General features: G+C 49.2%; 1 protein-coding gene across 2 annotated transcripts in view; it reads right to left on the bottom strand.

Annotated features, from left to right (window-relative positions):
* Positions 1-14,042, bottom strand: part of kcnd3 (potassium voltage-gated channel, Shal-related subfamily, member 3) — a 319,705-nt gene extending 305,663 nt beyond the window's left edge. Inside the window, exons 1-2 of one of the 2 annotated variants that reach the window (XM_071348980.1) lie at positions 13,457-14,042; positions 11,042-12,251 (exon numbers count right to left, since the gene is read on the bottom strand). In XM_071348980.1, the coding sequence (XP_071205081.1) occupies positions 11,042-12,144 (1,103 nt within the window). In that variant the 5' untranslated portion in view covers positions 12,145-12,251; positions 13,457-14,042. The remainder of the gene's footprint in view (positions 1-11,041; positions 12,252-13,456) is intronic. The other variant, XM_071348979.1, reaches the window with a different exon arrangement.
* Between the last annotated feature and the right edge of the window lie 2,296 nt (positions 14,043-16,338).

The raw sequence follows: 16,338 nt of genomic DNA, 5'->3' as shown, positions 1-16,338 counted from the left end.
TTACAGACAGATTATTTAACTTACATTTCACTGTATCACAATTCCAGTAGATCAGAAGTTTACATACACTAAGTTGACTGTGCCTTTAAACAGCTTGGAAAATTCCAGAAAATGCTGTCATGGATAATAATTGCGTCAATTGGGGCCTCCCGGGTGGCGCAGTGGTCTAGGGCACTGCATCACAGTGCTAGCTGCGCCACCAGAGTCTCTGGGTTCACGCCCAGGCTCTGTCGCAGCCGGCCTCGACCGGGAGGTCCGTGGGTCGACGCACAATTGGGCTAGCGTCGTCCGGGTTAGGGAGGGTTTGGCCGGTAGGGATATCCTTGTCTCATCGCGCTCCAGCGACTCCTGTGGCGGGCCGGGCGCAGTGCGCGCTAACCGAGGGGGCCAGGTGCACGGTGTTTCCTCCGACACATTGGTGCGGCTGGCTTCCGGGTTGGAGGCGCGCTGTGTTAAGAAGCAGTGCGGCTTGGTTGGGTTGTCCTTCGGAGGACGCGTGGCCTTCGTCTCTCCCGAGCCCGTACGGGAGTTGTAGCGATGAGACAAGATACTAGTTACTAGCGATTGGATACCACGAAAATTGGGGAGAAAAGGGGATAAAATTTATTTAAAAAAATAATAATTATAATTGCCTCATCCTCCTTTATTAATATTGTCTGTTCAATCTGTCATAACGATGTGATTGAGAATAGCCTATGGCTTCTGATAGGCTAATTGACATCATTTGAGTCAATTGGAGGTGTACCTGTGGATGTATTTCAAGGCCTACCTTCAAACTCAGTGCCTCTTTGCTTGACATCATGGGAAAATCAAAAGAAATCAGCCAAGACCTCAGAAAAAAATTGTAGACCTCCTCAAGTCTGGTTCATCCTTGGGAGCAATATCCAAACGCCTGAAGGTACCACGTTCATCTGTACAAACAATAGCATGCAAGTATAAACACCATGGGACCACGCAGCCGTCATACCACTCAGGAAGGAGACGCGTTCTGTCTCCTAGAGATGAACGTACTTTGGTGCGAAAAGTGCAAATCAATCCCAGAACAACAGCAAAGGACCTTGTGAAGATGCTGGAGGAAACAGGTACAAAAGTATCTATACCCACATTAAAACGAGTCCTCTAATGACATAACCTGAAAGGCCGCTCAGCAAGGAAGAAGCCACTGCTCCAAAACCGCCATGAAAAAGCCAGACTACAGTTTGCAACTGCACATGGGGACAAAGATCATACTTTTTGGAGAAATGTCCTCTGGTCTGATGAAACAAAAATATAACTGTTTGGCCATAATGACCATTGTTATGTTTGGAGGAAAAAGGGGGATGCTTGCAAGCCGAAGAACACCATCCCAACCGTGAAGCACGGGGGTGGCAGCATCATGTTGTGGGGGTGCTTTGCTGCAGGAGGGACTGGTGCACTTAACAAAATAGATGGCTTCATGAGGAAGTCAAATTATGTGGATATATTGAAGCAACATCTCAAGACATCAGTCAGGAAGTTAAAGATTGGTCGCAAAGGGGTCTTCCAAATGGACAATGACCCCAAGCATACTTCCAAAGTTCTGGCAAAATGGCTTAAGAACAACAAAGTCAAGGTATTGGAGTGGCCATCACAAAGCCCTGACCTCAATCCTATAGAACATTTGTGGGGAGAACTGTCAAAGCGTGTGCGAGCAATGAGGCCTACAAACCTGACTCAGTTACACCAGCTCTGTCAGGAGGAATGGGCCAAAATTCACCCAACTTATTGTGGGAAGCTTGTGGAAGGCTACCCAAAACGTTTGACCCACAATAAACAATTTAAAGGCAAAGCTACCAAATACTAATTGAGTGTATGTAAACTTCTGACCCATTGGGAATGTGATGAAAGAAATAAAAGCTGAAATAAATCCTTCTCTCTACTATTATTCTGACATGTCACAATCTTAAAATAAAGTGGTGATCCTAAATGACCTAAGACCGGGAATTTTTACTAGGATTAAATGTCAGGAATTGTGAAAAACTGAGTTTAAATGTATTTGTCTAAGGTGTATGTAAACTTCCGACTTCAACTGTATACAGTACCAGTCAAAAGTTTGGACATTCAAGGGTTTTTCTCTATTTTTACTATTTTCTACATTGTAGAATAATATTGAAGACATCAAAACTGTGAAATAACACATATGGAATCATGTAGTAACCAAAAAAGTTTTAAACAAATCAAAATAGATTTTATACTTGAGATTCTTCGAAGTAGCCACCCTCTGCCTTGATGACAGCTTTGCACATGCTTGGCATTCTCTCAACCAGCTTCACCTGGAATGCTTTCCAACAGTCTTGAAGGAGTTCCCACATATGCTGAGCACTTGTTGGCTGCTTTTCCTCCACTCTGCGGTCCAACTTATCCCAAACCATCTCAATTGGGTTGAGATCGGGTGATTAGGTATGATGCTCAGGAGAGAGACAAAAGGAAAAGGAACAAAGTCATAGAATATAAAGGGGTGGATTGAAAAGACAAATCAGAGATCAGTTTGATGTATATGGTGTTAGTCTGGCCTGAATGTTTATACTGACCTCAGAGCAGGTATATATACAGTAAGGATCTGTCATCTCTGTCCCCTGTCTTCTCTGTATTTAGCTCTATCCGCTCTACATTAGGATTTGGGCGATGTCAACTTTTTTTCTATCGTGATTATGTACCGATAAACCCCCCCAAAAATGAAGAAATAAGAAAAGAAAAAAACTTGCTGCTCGACTGTTGGATCAGCGACCGTTGGAACAGCGACCGTTGGAAACCGTTGGAGCAGCGACCGTTGGATCAGCGACCGTTAGATCAGCGACCGTTGGATCAGCGACCGTTGGATCAGCGACCGTTGGAACAGCGACCGTTGGATCAGCGACCGTTGGATCAGCGACCGTTGGATCAGCGACCGTTGGATCAGCGACCGTTGGATCAGCGACCGTTGGATCAGCGACCGTTGGATCAGCGACCGTTGGAACAGCGACCGTTGGATCAGCGACCGTTGGCAACCGTTGGAGCAGCGACCGTTGGATCAGCGACCGTTGGATCAGCGACCGTTGGATCAGCGACCGTTGGCAACCGTTGGAGCAGCGACTGTTGAATCAGCGACCGTTGGATCAGCGACCGTTGGCAACCGTTGGAGCAGCGACCGTTGGATCAGCGACCGTTGGATCAGCGACCGTTGGAACAGCGACCGTTGGATCAGCGACCGTTGGCAACCGTTGGATCAGCGACCGTTGGATCAGCGACCGTTGGATCAGCGACCGTTGGATCAGCGACCGTTGGATCAGCGACCGTTGGATCAGCGACCGTTGGCAACCGTTGGAGCAGCGACCGTTGGATCAGCGACCGTTGGCAACCGTTGGATCAGCGACCGTTGGATCAGCGACCGTTGGATCAGCGACCGTTGGATCAGCGACCGTTGGATCAGCGACCGTTGGATCAGCGACCGTTGGCAACCGTTGGATCAGCGACCGTTGGATCAGCGACCGTTGGCAACCGTTGGATCAGCGACCGTTGGATCAGCGACCGTTGGCAACCGTTGGATCAGCGACCGTTGGATCAGCGACCGTTGGAACAGCGACCGTTGGATCAGCGACCGTTGGCAACCGTTGGATCAGCGACCGTTGGATCAGCGACCGTTGGATCAGCAACCGTTGGATCAGCGACCGTTGGATCAGCGACCGTTGGATCAGCGACCGTTGGATCAGCGACCGTTGGCAACCGTTGGAACAGCGACCGTTGGATCAGCTACCGTTGGATCAGCGACCGTTGGATCAGCGACCGTTGGATCAGCGACCGTTGGATCAGCGACCGTTGGATCAGCGACCGTTGGATCAGCGACCGTTGGATCAGCGACCGTTGGCAACCGTTGGATCAGCGACCGTTGGATCAGCGACCGTTGGATCAGCGACCGTTGGATCAGCGACCGTTGGATCAGCGACCGTTGGATCAGCGACCGTTGGCAACCGTTGGAACAGCGACCGTTGGATCAGCGACCGTTGGATCAGCGACCGTTGGATCAGCGACCGTTGGATCAGCGACCGTTGGATCAGCGACCGTTGGATCAGCGACCGTTGGATCAGCGACCGTTGGAACAGCGACCGTTGGATCAGCGACCGTTGGCAACCGTTGAATCAGCGACCGTTGGATCAGCGACTGTTGGATCAGCGACCGTTGGCAACCGTTGGATCAGCGACCGTTGGATCAGCGACCGTTGGATCAGCGACCGTTGGAACAGCGACCGTTGGATCAGCGACCGTTGGATCAGCGACCGTTGGATCAGCGACCGTTGGCAACCGTTGGATCAGCGACCGTTGGATCAGCGACCGTTGGCAACCGTTGGATCAGCGACCGTTGGATCAGCGACCGTTGGCAACCGTTGGATCAGCGACCGTTGGATCAGCGACCGTTGGAACAGCGACCGTTGGATCAGCGACCGTTGGCAACCGTTGGATCAGCGACCGTTGGATCAGCGACCGTTGGATCAGCGACCGTTGGATCAGCGACCGTTGGATCAGCGACCGTTGGATCAGCGACCGTTGGATCAGCGACCGTTGGCAACCGTTGGAACAGCGACCGTTGGATCAGCGACCGTTGGATCAGCGACCGTTGGATCAGCGACCGTTGGATCAGCGACCGTTGGCAACCGTTGGATCAGCGACCGTTGGATCAGCGACCGTTGGATCAGCGACCGTTGGATCAGCGACCGTTGGATCAGCGACCGTTGGATCAGCGACCGTTGGCAACCGTTGGAACAGCGACCGTTGGATCAGCGACCGTTGGATCAGCGACCGTTGGATCAGCGACCGTTGGATCAGCGACCGTTGGATCAGCGACCGTTGGATCAGCGACCGTTGGATCAGCGACCGTTGGATCAGCGACCGTTGGCAACCGTTGAATCAGCGACCGTTGGATCAGCGACTGTTGGATCAGCGACCGTTGGCAACCGTTGGATCAGCGACCGTTGGATCAGCGACCGTTGGATCAGCGACCGTTGGAACAGCGACCGTTGGATCAGCGACCGTTGGATCAGCGACCGTTGGATCAGCGACCGTTGGATCAGCGACCGTTGGATCAGCGACCGTTGGATCAGCGACCGTTGGATCAGCGACCGTTGGATCAGCGACTGTTGGATCAGCGACCGTTGGATCAGCGACCGTTGGATCAGCGACCGTTGGCAACCGTTGGAACAGCGACCGTTGGATCAGCGACCGTTGGATCAGCGACCGTTGGATCAGCGACCGTTGGATCAGCGACCGTTGGAGCAGCGACCGTTGGATCAGCGACCGTTAGCAACCGTTGGATCAGCGACCGTTGGATCAGCGACCGTTGGATCAGCGACCGTTGGATCAGCGACCGTTGGATCAGCGACCGTTGGATCAGCGACCGTTGGATCAGCGACCGTTGGATCAGCGACCGTTGGCAACCGTTGGATCAGCGACCGTTGGATCAGCGACCGTTGGATCAGCGACCGTTGGATCAGCGACCGTTGGATCAGCGACCGTTGGATCAGCGACCGTTGGCAACCGTTGGAACAGCGACCGTTGGATCAGCGACCGTTGGATCAGCGACCGTTGGATCAGCGACCGTTGGATCAGCGACCGTTGGATCAGCGACCGTTGGATCAGCGACCGTTGGATCAGCGACCGTTGGAACAGCGACCGTTGGATCAGCGACCGTTGGCAACCGTTGAATCAGCGACCGTTGGATCAGCGACTGTTGGATCAGCGACCGTTGGCAACCGTTGGATCAGCGACCGTTGGATCAGCGACCGTTGGATCAGCGACCGTTGGAACAGCGACCGTTGGATCAGCGACCGTTGGATCAGCGACCGTTGGATCAGCGACCGTTGGATCAGCGACCGTTGGATCAGCGACCGTTGGATCAGCGACCGTTGGATCAGCGACCGTTGGATCAGCGACTGTTGGATCAGCGACCGTTGGATCAGCGACCGTTGGATCAGCGACCGTTGGCAACCGTTGGAACAGCGACCGTTGGATCAGCGACCGTTGGATCAGCGACCGTTGGATCAGCGACCGTTGGATCAGCGACCGTTGGAGCAGCGACCGTTGGATCAGCGACCGTTAGCAACCGTTGGATCAGCGACCGTTGGATCAGCGACCGTTGGATCAGCGACCGTTGGATCAGCGACCGTTGGATCAGCGACCGTTGGATCAGCGACCGTTGGATCAGCGACCGTTGGAACAGCGACCGTTGGATCAGCGACCGTTGGATCAGCGACCGTTGGATCAGCGACCGTTGGATCAGCGACCGTTGGATCAGCGACCGTTGGATCAGCGACCGTTGGATCAGCGACCGTTGGAGCAGCGACCGTTGGATCAGCGACCGTTAGCAACCGTTGGATCAGCGACCGTTGGATCAGCGACCGTTGGAACAGCGACCGTTGGATCAGCGACCGTTGGATCAGCGACCGTTGGATCAGCTACCGTTGGATCAGCGACCGTTGGATCAGCGACCGTTGGATCAGCGACCGTTGGATCAGCGACTGTTGGAACAGCGACCGTTGGCAACTGTTGGAGCAGCGACTGTTGGAGCAGCGACTGTTGGAGCAGCGACTGTTGGAGCAGCGACCGTTGGATCAGCGACCGTTGAAGCAGCGACCGTTGGAGCAGCGACCGTTGGAGCAGCGACCGTTGGAGCAGCGACCGTTGGATCAGCGACCGTTGGCAACCGTTGGATCAGCGACCGTTGGATCAGCGACCGTTGGATCAGCGACCGTTGGATCAGCGACCGTTGGATCAGCGACCGTTGGCAACCGTTGGATCAGCGACCGTTGGATCAGCGACCGTTGGCAACCGTTGGATCAGCGACCGTTGGATCAGCGACCGTTGGCAACCGTTGAATCAGCGACCGTTGGATCAGCGACTGTTGGATCAGCGACCGTTGGCAACCGTTGGATCAGCGACCGTTGGATCAGCGACCGTTGGATCAGCGACCGTTGGAACAGCGACCGTTGGATCAGCGACCGTTGGATCAGCGACCGTTGGATCAGCGACCGTTGGATCAGCGACCGTTGGATCAGCGACCGTTGGATCAGCGACCGTTGGATCAGCGACCGTTGGCAACCGTTGGAACAGCGACCGTTGGATCAGCGACCGTTGGATCAGCGACCGTTGGATCAGCGACCGTTGGATCAGCGACCGTTGGAGCAGCGACCGTTGGATCAGCGACCGTTAGCAACCGTTGGATCAGCGACCGTTGGATCAGCGACCGTTGGAACAGCGACCGTTGGATCAGCGACCGTTGGATCAGCGACCGTTGGATCAGCGACCGTTGGATCAGCGACCGTTGGATCAGCGACCGTTGGAACAGCGACCGTTGGATCAGCGACCGTTGGAGCAGCGACCGTTGGATCAGCGACCGTTGGAGCAGCGACCGTTGGAGCAGCGACCGTTGGATCAGCGACCGTTGGATCAGCGACCGTTGGAACAGCGACCGTTGGAGCAGCGACCGTTGGAGCAGCGACCGTTGGAGCAGCGACCGTTGGAGCAGCGACCGTTGGATCAGCGACTGTTGGATCAGCGACCGTTAGCAACCGTTGGAGCAGCGACTGTTGGAGCAGCGACTGTTGGATCAGCGACCGTTAGCAACCGTTGGAGCAGCGACCGTTGGAGCAGCGACTGTTGGAGCAGCGACTGTTGGAGCAGCGACTGTTGGATCAGCAACCGCTGGATCAATGACCTTTGGAGCAGCGACCGTTGCATCAGCGACCGTTAGTGACCATTGGAGCAGCGACCATTAGCGACTGTTGGAGCAGCGACCATTGGAGCAGCAACCATTGGAAAGGCGACCATTGGATCAGCGACCGTTGGAGCAGTGAGTCTGATGAGGAATTGGCTGTCTTAACGTAGTGAGTTAGGTCTGGATAGAAGCAGTCTACCTACCGTCTTCACAACTGGTCATTGATTTATTTGCCTCATAAAATAACAGTAAATAAATAATATTGTTTATATTGCTGCGATTTAGAATAGCCTATGTCTAGGCAAGGCTAGTCTTTCATTCTTGTTATTTTTGAAAGTGGCAACTTTAGGACAATTTCTCAGGCTAGAATGTTTGGGAAATAAGATAGACTACTGTTCATAACTTTAACTTTATATTAAAGCTTTTACAATAGGCCTAGTAGGAGGATTGGTTATTAGCCATTTGGTTTTCAAACTCGCATGGAGGGATTATCCCGGCCTGCATGGATCATTTCTTTCTTAATAAGCTTAAACTTGATTCAACTTGTAATTTGATTTTACTATAGGCTTCAAATATTGTTTGTTCGCTCTCATTATTAGTCCCCTGAGAAATCGTTTAGGCTATTCAAACAACTTATTGATATGGAACTCTGTTAGATTCATTGTTTGATCGGGAGAAAACCATGCATAAAATGATAAAAGCGTAACCTATAGCCCAAAGTCATATTTCTATTGAATGGAGAGAGAAGCTAATATACGGTGCATTCCGAAAGTACTGAGACCCCTTCACTTTTTCCACATTTTGTTACGTTACAGCCTTATTCTAAAATGAATTCCATAATTTTTTTCACCTCACCAATCTACACACAATACCCCATAATTACAAAGCAAAATCAGGTTTTTAGAATATTTGCACATTTATAAAAAAAAAATATATATATATATATATATATCTTATTTACATAAGTATTCAGACCCTTTGCTATGAGACTCGAAATTGAGCTCAGGTGCGTCCTGTTTCCATTGATCATCCGTGAGGTGTTTCTACTGTACAACTTGATTGGAGTCCACCTGTGGTAAATTCAATTGATTGGACATGATTTGGAAAGACACACACCTGTCTATATATGGTCCCACAGTTGACAGTGAATGTCAGAGCAAAAACCAAGCCATGAGGTCGAAGAAATTCTTTGTAGAGCTCCGAGACAGGACTGTGTTGAGGCACAGATCTGGGGAAGGGTACCAAAAATGTTCTGCTGTATTTAAGTTCCCAAGAACCCAGTGTCCTCCATCATTCTTAAATGGAAGAAGTTTGGAACCAACAAGACTCTTCCTAGAGCTGCCCGGCCAAACTGAGCAATCGGGGGAGAAGGGCCTCGGTCAGGGTGGTGAGCAAGAACCCGGTGGTCACTTTGACAGAGCTCCAGAGTTCCTCTGTGGAGATGGGAGAACCTTTCAGAAGGACAACCATCTCTGCAGCACTCCACCAATCAGGTCTTTACGGTAGCGTGACCAGATGGATGCCACTCCTCAGTAAAAGGCACATGACAGCCTGCTTGGAGTTTGCCAAAAGGCACCTAAAGGACTGTCAGACCATGAGAAACAAGATTCTCTGGTCTGATGAAACCAAGATTGAACACTTTGGACTGAATACCAAGCTTCACGTCTGGAGGAAACCAGGGACCGCTCATCACCTGGTCAATACGGTAAAGCATAGTGGTGGCAGCATCATGCTGTAGGGATGTTTTTCAGTGGCAGGGACTGAGAGACTAGTCAGGATCGAGTGAAAGATGAACGGAGCAAAGTACAGCGAGATCCTTGATGAAAACCTGCTCCAGAGCCATCTGGACCTCAGACTGGGGTAAAGGGTCACCTTCCACAGGACAACGACCCTAAACACACAGAAAAGACATACAGGAGTGGCTTCAGGACAAGTCTCTGAATGTCCTTGAGTGGCCCAGTCAGAGCCTGGAATTGAACCCGATCGAACATCTCTGGAGAGACCTGAAAATAGCTGTACAGTGACGCTCCTCATCCAACCTGACAGAGCTTAAGAGGATCTGCAAAGAAGAATGGGAGAAACTACCCAAATACAGGTACGCCAAGCTTTTAGCGTCATACCCAAGAAGACTCAAGGCTGTAATTGCTGCCAAAGGTAATTCAACAAAGTACTGAGTAAAGGGTTTGAATACTTAAGTAAATGTAATATTGCAGTTTTTCATTTGAATACATTTGCAAACATTTCTAAAAACCTGTTTTTTCTTTGTCATTATGGGGTACTGTGTGTAGATTGATGAGGGGAAAAAACAATTTAATCAATTATAGAATAAGGCTGTAACATAACAAAATGTGAAAAAAGTGAAGGTGTCTGAATACTTTACGATGCACTGTAGGCTAAGTTCTTTTGAACAGCTAGACACAAGATAGTTAAACAGTGTCCATAATAAAAACAAAACAATAGGTTCAAGCTACAGCCCAAGGCCCATGCATCTGACAGACAGAGATTAACAAGATTTTCTGACTGGACATTTTGTGCTGATTTGGTGAAATGCTCCGCTCTGTCTGGCCTCCATTCCTCTCTTGCGTTGTGTATATAACATATTTATTGAAATAGGCTACAGCAAATAGGAATAGGCTTATTACTCAGAATGTCACTTGTGCGCTGCCATAATGCGCAGTGCCAGTCAAGTGCACATCACGATGTCGTCACCATCGACGATGGCTGTCAATCATCATTGATAGACGATGCTATTGTAATATCGCCCAACTCTACTCTACTGTACCTTTTCCACTTTTTCCATCCACTTCAATATCAATCTCTCTCTCCTTCTATCTCTAATCTCTATCCCTCCCTCTCTCTCTTTCTCTGATATCCTTCCTCCCTCTTTCCCTCACTCCTCCCCCCTCTCTCTCCCCTCAGCAGTCCTCTGGGTTCTCTCCCACAGGTAGTGTGTAAAGAGCAGACAGTAGCGTTGGCAGAGGCATTACTGTAAAAGAACAGGACATCTCCACTGCTACTCTCTCTGCCCTAGTGTTCGATGAGGAGATACACAGAGGACAACATTTGGAACAGTATGACAGTGTGCCTTTGTGCCTTTGTTCTGGATCCATCATGAGGTACAAGATTCCCCTGTATTCATGGCAGTGACGTTACTACCATGGCATGGACAGACAGGACGTATTACCCCTGCCTGCTTTGTGTTGTCTAGGTGAAATCCATCCATTTCCAGCACAGATAAAGAGCACACATAGAAGGTGTAGTGAACAGTCGTCAGACTAGCAAAACAGAAAGATAAACAGACAACACGCACACGCACAAAAACAGATGTTTCTCCCCTTACCCAAGTGTCGTCATAGTAACGATGGTGTACCAGAATGAGGCTGGGATGCTGGTGAACTTGCTCGACGTGGAACCTTTCTCGGCGTAGAACATAACGGTAGCGAAGATGATAATGGCCATGGTGAGGGAGAAGAGGAGGAAGCCCAGCTCTGAGGCGCAGCTCTTCAGCGTGTACCCCAGGATGCGCAGCCCTTGAGAGTGGCGGGAGAACTTGAAGATACGGAAGACCCGGAAGACCCGGAGCGTCACGAAGGCCCCGCTCACATCCTCGTTGTCTGTCATCACCAAGCCAATGTAGTAGGGCAAGATGGCTACCACGTCGATGATGCTCATCACGCTGCGCATGAAGCGGTAGCGGCTTGGCGCAGCAAACAGTCTCATGAGGTACTCTACTGTGAAGATGAGGACGCAGGCCGTGTCCATGCAGAAGAAGGCTACTGTGTAGCGATCGCCGCACGTCACCTCTTTGGTGTTAGGGGTGGCACCGCAAGGCACGGTCTCCACCACGTTGGTGAGGACTGAGATGGCGATGAAGAAGCCGGTGACGTAGTAGAACACCAGGGCCATGGTGGAGGTGTGAGGGTTCTCGAAGGCCCTCCACATGGTCTCTCTGAACGTCATATTGGGAAGCTTGGCATCTTTCTTGTCCTCGTCATCGTCCATCAGTCTCTCTTGGTTCTCACGCCTACGGTCCTTGTACTCTTCGTAGCAGCAGTCTCCGATGATCTCAGGAATGATCCCAAAGAAGGACAGCTCTTCGTCGTAGGACGTGATGCACTCGGAGCGGGGGTAATGCAGCTTGCCCGTGCGATAGAAGTTGAGAACAGCACGGAACACGTCCGCGTCTCGGTCAAAAAAGTACTCTTTGGTCTCCTCATTGTAGAAAAACTCTTTCTCTGAACTGCCCAGTAAGGTGTCAGGATATCTATCTAGCGTATTCCTCCAGGTTTCAAAGCGACGTCCACTAACATTGAGGACGATGAGCTCGTCTGCGCGTTTGTTCTTCTCGGTGGGGGCGATGGGCATTGGCATGTTTGCCACGGGCATCCAGCCAATAGCAGCAGCGCGGGCGAAGGGCAGCCACGCCGCTACTCCCGACGCCATGGTGAGTCTGGCTTGGGGCGAGGACAGGGACACGTCCACCAGCACCTTCACAACCAGCTTGGCTTCAGCTCACTCACCATCTGGAGAGAGGCAGGGGTGGGGGAAGACTGTGGGGGAGGGGTGAGAGAGAGGGGAAAGGTGGTGACAGCGGGGGTTGGGGGAGACAGCAGGAAAGATGGGAGGGGGGAGACAGAGGGGGAGAGGGATGAGAGAGAGTGGGGGAAGAGAGAGGGTGAGGTGGGAGAAGCGGGAGAGGCGGGAGAGGAAGATGATGGCGAGAGTAGTGAGTGTAAGATAGAGAGGGAGAGAGTGAGAGAGAGAGAGAGAGAGAGAAATGGATGCATTATGATTAAAAAACGAAATTGTTTTTAAAATGTAAATTAACAAAGTAGTGTCAAGGTGAAATAGTAGGGTAGTATAAATGTAAAACATAGAAAATATGCATACCAACTTAATTATACGAAACCACAATTCCATGTAATAGACAGCAACTAGCTGGAAAGAGTGCATTACTTCCAATAGGCATAACCCTACAGTATCTTAATCTGATCATGATACGTGTAATTTAAGCCTAAGGCATATTGCAATATCTTTTAAAGATCCATTCCCCATAATTACTCTGATGTAATATAAGAAATGGAAATAGCATGTATTTTTATCCCTCTATTGGGTTACAGGGTTTGCTCTTCTGTGCACGATACAAATATAATAGCCAGATAGGATTGTTCAGGATTTTCCTGCTCGCTCTTTCCAAGTCATGGGAGGTTTCCCATTCATAACAAATCATATTTTCTCCTTCACAGCTTGGCAGACCAAGACATAGCCTACAGTTTCAAAAAAACAGTGCGTAGTTCTAATTCAGTGGCCTAAATTCTAGTAGAACCCGTTGTTAAAGACGGCTCCGAGGCGCAGCCCGCGGACTGGCAGTCAAGTTGTTCAGTACCTGTTGAGTCAAAACTAACAGAACATTTCCAAAGGGTGTGCAAGCCGTTGTTTCCTTTGGAGGAATAACCAGTGGCTAAATAAATGGCTACCTTGTCATCTCGAATTTAGATTCTACTGACATTATTGTATTTGCCCCTCAATTTCTCAGTTTGAAAAAAATGTATCCATCTATATAGGCAAAAATAACCAAGCCCTATAAAATACCCTACGACTTTGTCAGTTCTCTCAAAACCGAAAGCTTTTACAGTCATTTGGCTGCATTAGTGTTATGAGAATACATATGCTGCCTTGCTGAAGCAAACCAAACCAATTCTTACATAAACATCAATCATTTAGGTTTCTGTTCATGGTAATACAATACACTTACCCATGCACATTTCTACATCCACAAAAATAAGAGCTTTTCCTGGGGCTAACTACTTGTAGAGCAGCTGTTGAGCCGTAGGTTGGTTCCCTTTTAGATTGTCCCTCCGAATCCACATATGAAGTGGAAATAAAAGGAGAATAACATAGCAGGATGCGATTTGGCAAGAATTGTAAGCGAAAGCACTGGAGTTTAAAACAACTGTCCAACGTTTTTCATTCAGTTTCCATTGCGAGAAAGAGGGGATAATCCCACTACTCCGACGCAAGGCTTTCGCTCCACCGCCTCTGCTGTGGGAAGCGGTTAGCTACACTGAGGATCGCTCTCCTTCTAGCACATTTTAGAGTGCTGGACAGGGGTATGATTATCTTTCTCCGTTATCTCACTCTAATAAACGCCCCCTATCTGCTTCTCTCTCTCTCGGTCTTGCTTCATCTCTCTCTCTCTCTCTCTCTCTCTCTCTCTCTTTCACCGTCACTCCTATTTATTTCCCCGACTGCTCGTTCTAGCGGTTAAATTGTCGGTTTGCCTCGGTGTGCAGCCGAGGACAGCGGGAAGAGAGAAACGCTTCGCAGCAGTGTCCGATTTTTACTAAAAGCGCGGCAGGAAACCAATAGCCTTGGGACTCAGAACGAGGCATCAAGAAGGACAGGGTTAACAATTTCACGGATGAAAAAAGAGAACATTTAAATGATTTGATCTTCATCCTCTTCCACTTGTTTCGTTTTTCAAATGGTTGCTCTGGTTGTATCACTCTTTTTGTTTTTATTTCCACCTATCAGACGGCTATAGATGAGGGAATACTATAGGCTAGGCTACTGAAATCAAGTCTCACACTATGGGCTTTGTAATAATTGCCTTTCTTCCAATGACGCAGTGAACTGTTAAACAACACAAATATATGGAAGTACCAAGGGAACATTTGAAACATAAATAAATGTCTGGACCTCATTACACCTGATAATACAAGGCCATTAATTAGCTATTTTCAGGGGCATATTCTCCTCTCAGAATAAAAATCATAGGGTTGACATATAGAGCAGGCACGTGCACAGATAGCCCTCTACATGTCCCTTTGCCCATCGTCTCTAAAGGGTTCCGAATTCTTGCTCAGAACCCACTGCCTGCAAGTCGTCGTGAAGTTCGCCACCCCCCACCCCGTCCGTTGGTTGCGCCTGTTGATCTGCCCTGTATGGAGCTCGGTTGTGCATGTTTCCCAGTCTCCACTTTACAGAGATTGCGCGCGCTCGGTATCCAAACATGCATGGCTTGAAAGACGCTTTCACAGGTCGAGTGTGTGTAGCTAGCTACCTAGTTTAAATATCAATAGTACTGCCACAGCAGCATAACGTTTGATTAACACTTGATTTAGCCTAGATAATAATAACTATTTGGTCTGGTTCCTGCATTGCGTGAGGCACTATTTGGTCTGGTTCCTGCATTGTGTGAGGCACTATTTGGTCTGGTTCCTGCATTGTGTGAGGCACTATTTGGTCTGGTTCCTGCATTGTGTGAGGCACTATTTGGTCTGGTTCCTGCATTGTGTGAGGCACTATTTGGTCTGGTTCCTGCATTGTGTGAGGCACTATTTGGTCTGGTTCCTGCATTGTGTGAGGCACTATTTGGTCTGGTTCCTGCATTGTGTGAGGCACTATTTGGTCTGGTTCCTGCATTGTGTGAGGCACTATTTGGTCTGGTTCCTGCATTGTGTGAGGCACTATTTGGTCTGGTTCCTGCATTGTGTGAGGCACTATTTGGTCTGGTTCCTGCATTGTGTGAGGCACTATTTGGTCTGGTTCCTGCATTGTGTGAGGCACTATTTGTCAACCAATTAGGGTGTTTTTGTTTGACCCACATGAACATGGATTCTAAAGCTACGCGGGAAACACATGAAAGTGATATTTGAGAACGTAAATGTACACACGTTATGTTTTCAGGTTGTGAGTGTGTGATATGGGGTTATAGAAAAGTTTACTTCAACATTTATAAAGAAAAAGGTTTTAAACAATAGCAGCTATGTTGACACGACCATGTTGATTTGAGCCATGCTGTTGGAAAACCACTAGTGTCAGACCTTCGGCTATCGCAGATGCCTCCCCGGACTTCACTCGCTGACTCGTCTACAGTCGGCTTCGTTAGGTTTACCGCTCGGACACGCCCATAGATAGGAGCAGCTGCATCAGTGATCATCCGACCCCACTCCATCCCTTCTTCAGTAGGGAGTTGTACATGTGTGTCAGGACAGCAGCAACACAGGTCGTCTAGACTCTAGCTAACCACCATATACTAAAATACCCACACAAACCACTAGCCAGCCAGCCAGCCATATATCATGAGTTAGGAGATTATGAATATTATATTATGAAATTATCATTTGATACGAGCATTGAAGATAAATCACAATCAGTTAAATAAATTGAGTTACCTAACTAGCAGATTTGTGTCTGGGGGGGGGGGGGGGTTATTTTTAGCACATGCCTGGAAAGATGTGTATACAGCCCTGATAATAGAGATTACATGTAGTCATTTAGAAAACACTTAGCAGACGTACAGCAGGTGCGTTCAACTGAGGAAGGAGAAACACATATTATGATAATCCCATGTAAAACTGTCTACAATAAGTGTAGTCTATGTAAGAATTCCAGCGCTAGAGTAGAATTAGAGAACGGTACTCCCAGGTCCTGCAATGCAGTCTGTTGTTTACGTTCCCGTCGCAGGGAGTGGGATTCACTGGTATCTGCTCTGTGTCTTCCATCCAGTTTATTCATGAAACTAAAGGTTCCAAAACAAAGAGGTGCAATGGAAAACCTCTCACAGCAATCACAGTCAGGCCCCCCTGACGTTGAACAGGACAGAACTCTTACACAACATACACGCACATACGC

Source organism: Salvelinus alpinus, chromosome 17, assembly GCF_045679555.1.
Source record: "Salvelinus alpinus chromosome 17, SLU_Salpinus.1, whole genome shotgun sequence".
In the NCBI taxonomy this organism is placed as follows: Eukaryota; Metazoa; Chordata; class Actinopteri; order Salmoniformes; family Salmonidae; genus Salvelinus; species Salvelinus alpinus.
Note: the sequence above shows the minus strand (reverse complement) of the source record. Positions and strands in the feature narration are given on the sequence as shown.